Source organism: Cervus elaphus, chromosome 16, assembly GCF_910594005.1.
Source record: "Cervus elaphus chromosome 16, mCerEla1.1, whole genome shotgun sequence".
In the NCBI taxonomy this organism is placed as follows: Eukaryota; Metazoa; Chordata; class Mammalia; order Artiodactyla; family Cervidae; genus Cervus; species Cervus elaphus.
Window position 1 is genome coordinate 17,506,234 of NC_057830.1, and position 6,571 is coordinate 17,512,804.

General features: G+C 36.8%; 1 protein-coding gene across 1 annotated transcript; it reads left to right on the top strand.

Annotated features, from left to right (window-relative positions):
* Nucleotides 1–4,378: 4,378 nt before the first annotated feature.
* LOC122710018 (olfactory receptor 13C7-like) lies at nucleotides 4,379–5,350 on the top strand. Its single transcript, XM_043927473.1, has one exon. The coding sequence runs from the start codon at nucleotides 4,379–4,381 to the stop codon at nucleotides 5,348–5,350; it is 972 nt and encodes a 323-aa protein (XP_043783408.1).
* The last annotated feature ends 1,221 nt before the right edge of the window (nucleotides 5,351–6,571 follow it).

A 6,571-nucleotide genomic window follows, 5' to 3' on the forward strand; every position in this document is an offset into this window, starting at 1 on the left:
AAGAACTGACTCATTTGAAAAGACCCTGATGCTGGGACAGATTGAAGGCAAGAGGAAAAGGGGATGACAGAGGATGAGATGGTTGGATGGCATCACCAACTCAATGGACATGAGTTTGAGTAAACTGTGGGAGTTGATGATGGACAGGGAGCCCTGGCATGCTGCGGTCATAGGGTCACAGAGAGTTGGACATGACTGAGCGACTGAACTGAACTGTACTAAGGCTAAGCTGTATTTGGTAGGATGAGTTTATCTGGATGTAACCCTAGTATAAGTTAAGGAATACCCAGGAGTATGTCTCTAAATCTCCTATAGTATTTTTTTTTTTATGACAGAGAACTTTTGATAATATATAAAATGTCCTTATCACAGTGTGGCACAAAAATCTTATGAATACTGATAAGTATTAGTATGTCTGGATCAATGGTAGCTAGCTAATATTTATTGAGAACTAACTCTGTTTCAGATACTGTGATAACCACTTTATTAAGTCATTTATTATTTCACTGTAAGCTTGTAAGTGTTATATACAATAGTAGTATAAGAAACTATCATTATCCCTATTTTACAGAGGAAACAGATAAAGGGAAGTTAAAGTAGCTTGCTCAAGATCATATAGCTAGAACCAGGATTTAATAACTGGCAGTCTGGATCCAGGGCTTCCCTGGTGGGTCAGTGGTAAAGAATCTGCCTGCCAATGCAGGAGCCATGGCTTTGATTCCTGAGTCAGAAAGGTCCCCTCAAGAGGTAATGGCAACTCATGGCAATATCCTTGCCTGGGAAATCCCATGGACAGAGGAGGCTGGTGGGCTATAGTCCACAGGGTCGCAAATGAGTCGGACATGACTTAGCAGCTAAACAACAGCAAAGCAACCTGAATTTCTCACTTTTGGAAATTATACTGTGGTTATATAAGATATTAACATTAGAGTTTAGTTGAGAGATGTAAGGGCCTTTGAATTAATTTTGTAAATTTTCTAAACATTTTAAATCAGTTCAAAATATATAAAAATCAATTATTTAAAACTTATGATCCTAAAAGATGATGCTGTGAAAGTGCTTCACTCAATATGGTAGCAAATTTGGAAAACTCAGCAGTGGCCACAATAATGGAAAAGGTCAGTTTTCATTCAAATCCAAAGGAAAGGCAATGCCAAAGAATGCCCAAACTACCGCACAATTGCACCCATCTCACACGCTAGTAAAGTAATGTTCAAAATTCTCCAAGCCAGGCTTCAACAGTATGTGAACTGTGAACTTCCAGACATTCAAGATGGATTTAGAAAAGGCAGAGGAACCAGAGATCAAATTGCCAACATCTGCTGGATCATCGAAAAAGCAAGAGTTCCAGAAAAACATCTATTCTGCTTTATTGACTATGCCAACGCCTTTGACCGTGTAGATCACAAGAAACTGTGGAAAATTCTGAAAGAGATGGGAGTACCAGACCATCTGACCTGCCTCTTGAGAAATATGTATGCAGGTTAAGAAGCAAGAGTTAGAACTGGATATGGAACAACAGACTGGTTCCAAATAGGAAAAGAAGTATGTCAAGGCTGCATATGGTCACCCTGCTTATTTAATTATATACAGAGTACATCGTGAGAAATGCTGGGCTGGATGAAGCCCAAGCTGGAATCAAGATTTCTGGGAGAAATATCAGTAACCTCAGATATGCAGATAACACTACCCTTATGGCAGAAATCAAAGAGGATCTAAAGAGCCTCTTGATGAAAGTGAAAGAGGAGAGTGAAAAAGTTGGCTTAAAACTCAGCATTCAGAAAACTAAGAAAAAAAAACAAAAAACAAAAAACTAAGATCATGGCATCTGGTCCCATCACTTCATGGCAAATAGGTGGGGAATCAGTGGAAACAGTGACTGACTTTACTTTTTGGGTTCCAAAATCACTGCAGATGGTGACTGCAGCCATGAAATTAAAAGACGCTTGCTCCTTGGAAGAAAAGTTATGACCAACCTAGACAGCTTATTAAAAAGCAGAGACATTACCTTGCTGACAAATGTCCCTCTAGTCAAAGCTATGATTTTTCCAGTAGTCATGTATGGATGTGAGAGCTGGACCATAAAGAAAGCTGAGTGTGAAAGAATTGATGTTTTTGCACTGTGGTGTTGGAGAAGACTCTTGAGAGTCCCTTGGACTGCCAGGAGATCCAACCAGTCCATCCTAAAGGAAATCAGTCCTGAATATTCATTGGAAGAATTGATGCTGAATCTGAAGCTCCAATACTTTCGCCACCTGATGCGAACTGACTCATTTGAACAGCTCCTGATTCTGGGAAAGATTGAAGGTGGGAGGAGAAGTGGACGACAAAGGATGACGTGGCTGGATGGCATCACTGTCTCAATGGACGTGAGTTTGAGTAAACTCTGGTAGTTAGTGATGGACAGGGAAGCCTGGTGTGCTGCAGTCCGTGGGGTCGCAAAATGTTGGACACTACTGAGTGGCTGAGCTGAACTTATGATCTCCATTTCTCTTTCTTTCTCTGAAATAAATCTTTACAACTCTTCCCCAGCACTTCCTATTTAATTTTTGTAATATTCTTACCTTCTCCACACACAACAGGTAGCATGTCCTATTGGAACTTCAGTTTCTAAAAATGATGTAGTTTTAGATACAAAAACATTCATCACTATGTATCATTTCTTATTTCATTCCAGTATCTTGCCATCTTCTTTGTATGCAAATATAAGTTCAATTTGACCTAAGTGTCAGGGATTACTACCATGTCTTTCCATCAGATATAGTCAATTCTAATTTTCATGTCAATGCTTTTACCTGGCTAGCAATTCTAAATTTGTCCTTCCCAAAGGGTGTAGAATCAGAAGATTTGTTTTGTGAGTTACAGCTTAATTAAATTATATTAGCAACTTTGTTTTAATTGCTGCTAAGGGACTTCATCCCCAAAGTACTAGAAATTTTTTAAATTCTACTCAAACCAGACTGTGAACTTTAAATTGCTTTTGGGATTAAAAACGTCCTCAAAGCAGTAAAGATCTTAAGTTGTTTTGGTACTCCACTGGCTGATCCTTTAAGGGATCCTTTACTGGTGAAGTAAATGACTGTAAAAAGCTCTAGCTTTCATTTTACTGAAAGTTAGTTCTCTTTTGCTAATGGTCAGTTGCCTTTTTCCCCACAATGTAGAAATGGCAGCTACTTGATACTAATGAAAAAAATGATAAACAAATACTTCTTCTTTTAGTTGTTTTACTGAATTTATTGAATTTTACTGAATTTACTGGGTTGAAATTTATGAGACTAGCAGTCTCATAAAAAAGTAAGTCGACCTCTGCTTCTGTTTTAATGTAGAAATGCTGATATAAGTAATTATAACATATTGATAATGCTTAAGAATATTTAAGAATGACTCACCTCTCTTTATTATAGGTTTTCTGAATATGAAGTGAGAGGATCATCAGCAGAGCAGCTCTTTGAGCAGAAGTTAAGCTGCTATATTTCTGTGGAGGGAGAAGCTAATCTATTATTTTCTCAAACATGGAGGTAAAAGAGTAAATTCCCTGGCCCTTAAATCTTTCAGTTTGTATATATATATATATATATATATATATATATATTGTTTGACTGGAGATTATGACAGATGCACTAAAGTTTTCTGAGATCAATTTGTTATTCTTTATCTGGCAGGACAATAGAGTTACCTAGATATCCCAATTTGTACCAAAAGAGACTAAGAAGAATAACTGTATATAAAATATTTTCTTTTGTAGGTATTACTAATGCCTTAATTAATATTTTAGGATATTATTTGTATACATTTCACCTCAAATTAGAAATTACCAAACATCCCTTTGCTAAAGATGTATCTTTTCAGTTTGTTTTTCTAGTCACAATCTATTTTCAACTGAGGTTATATTACTGTTGAAGCAGGTTTACAAATACCATTTTATTTTAGTAGCTGTAAAACAATTATTTTTGTTATGGATAACATTAGTTGTATTCTGGAATGTTTGATCAAAATGTTATGGTGACATTGCATTCAAAATAATTTCAAACTCATAATGTGAGACAAAATTCTAATCCAGCTGTATTTGTTCTGAATGTCTTCCAAAAAGGGCACATTTTTTTTCTTTGTATTGAAGCCTTCTTCATGAGTTCTGAAAGTCTAACTGATTTTAGCTTAGAGGATTTTAGCATATTCTTTTTTTTAAATTTTAGCATATTTTTATGCTATCTGTGTATCCAATTATAGGTCCACATTGCCCATAAGGGAAGCCACTTAAGGATGTAAACAACTCTTACAAACACTGCGATAACAGATCCACATGTATTCCAACTGCTGCAGAATTTCTTTTGTTGAAAGAAAATGGGAAAGACCATTAGTTAATGGAAAGACCATTAATATGGGAAAGACCAATCAGTCTTCTGTTACAGAATTTGTCCTACTGGGGCTTTCTGGCTACCCAGAGCTTGAAGCCATTTATTTTGTGCTGGTGTTATTTATGTACCTGGTTATCCTGCTGGGAAATGGTGTCATCATCATTGTAAATGTCTGTGACTCTCACCTGCATACCCCCATGTACTTTTTCCTCAGTAACTTATCATTCTTGGATATTTGCTACACCAGTTCTTCTATCCCCATATTTCTCAGCAGCTTCTTTACTTCAAGGAAGACCATTTCCTTCTCTGGATGTGGAGTACAAATGTTTCTCTCCTTTGCTATGGGAGCCGCGGAGTGTGTCCTAAGCATGATGGCATTTGACCGCTATGTGGCCATCTGCAACCCTCTGAGATACCCCATCATTATGAGCAAGAATTCGTATGTGCCTATGGCTGCAGGGTCCTGGATTGCAGGGGGTGTCAATTCTATGTTGCAAACCTCTCTTGCAATGCGGCTTCCTTTCTGTGGGGATAATGTCATTAATCATTTTACTTGTGAAATCTTGGCTGTCTTAAAATTGGCCTGTGCTGATATTTCCATAAATGTTATTAGCATGGTTGTTGCTAATATGATTTTTCTTGTGGTCCCAGTACTTTTTATTTTCATTTCCTATATTTTTATTCTCTCCACCATCCTGAGGATTCCTTCTTCAGAGGGAAGGCGCAAAGCCTTCTCTACCTGCTCTGCCCACTTAACAGTGGTGATTATATTCTATGGAACCATTCTCTTCATGTATGCAAAGCCCAAGGCTAAAGATTCCTCTGGTGCAGACAAAGTCCAAGTCACAGACAAAATCATCTCTCTCTTCTATGGAGTCGTGACTCCTATGCTTAATCCCCTCATCTACAGTTTGAGGAACAAAGGTGTGAAGGCAGCTGTGAAGAGTATACTCTGTCAGAAATGCTTCTCAAGGGGAAAGGAAATGTTGCTTTAAAAAATTCATTTACTCTGAATGCAGGACTAGTTCTCACCTGGAAGTTCCAAAATAAATGTAAGGATTGGTACACCATTGATTCTTGAAATTCTCATTTTTCTGTTCCTAGGGTCTAAATGTGAGACAAATCTAAGGCCTATGTTCTTCATGACCCTCTTAAGGAGAAAAGGGAAAGAAATCTATAGGTAGAAAAGATTCTCATCCAAACCACAGTTAGTTTAACTATAAAATGATGAGTTCTATAATCTTATGTAAACAGAAGTGGCATTTAACTAGTTTAACCTCTTATCTTCTATGTGCATCAATTTTCTAGTTTCAAAACTTTCCTAGGAAGGTAAAGTACAAAGTGCCTTTTAAGGGTCAGAGTGGTAATAAATTCAACACTGAATGATTCATAATGGGGTAGTGTTGACCTTAGAGAGGGATGACCACTTTTTGATGTTAGATACCTGGGTGTGTGTATATCATAGGAAAGAGAAGAAAAGTGATGCTGTCTTTCCTGGGGCTGATATTCTCTTGCCTGCAATCCGGCAAGCATACTTCTGTACAGAGTTGTCTGAAGGACTGTGAGGCTTTGTGCATACATCCCAACTGATGAGGAAATTTGGTCTATTTTTGTTTCAACAGATGAGCAGTGGCGACTTTGAGTGAAAATGATAATTGCTGTTAAGTGACATAAAAATTAGTTTCTGAAGAACTTGGTTGTACAGTTCTCTGGGAACTTTGTAATAATGGATTTAAAGTGTCACAGAATAGGTGTTTTTACTGTTACATGAATTTCCTGTAAAATATGAGCTTTCATTCATTCATTGAGTCATCTCTTCCTTAATTCGATTTGATTATTCAATCAACCAGTGTTTACTGAGTATCTACTTTGTTTCAAGCATTATGCTACCTATTAGCAATATATATATATATCTCAATATATATATACACATAAATATATATGTATACACATAGATAAAAATAAAAAAATATATATATATATAAACAACATGGAAATGAAAACCAAAACATCACCAAGGGGTGCACAATCTTGTGGAATATGGACTGACTTGAACAAAATATAAAGAATATTTAATATTAAAGATTTTCCTTCTCCACTATTTTCTAAACTGGTTCCTTTGTTTGCATTCAAAGGAAATGCGTTCATAGTATGTTGGATCTTTATTGCGCTGAAGGAGTGAGGGTAGAATAAGACATTCCAAGAAGTCAGATCTC

What these genes read in the sequence shown, in the direction of transcription:
- LOC122710018 (XM_043927473.1), top strand. Translation starts at nt 4,379, where the DNA reads ATGGGAAAGACCAATCAGTCTTCTGTTACAGAATTTGTCCTACTGGGG.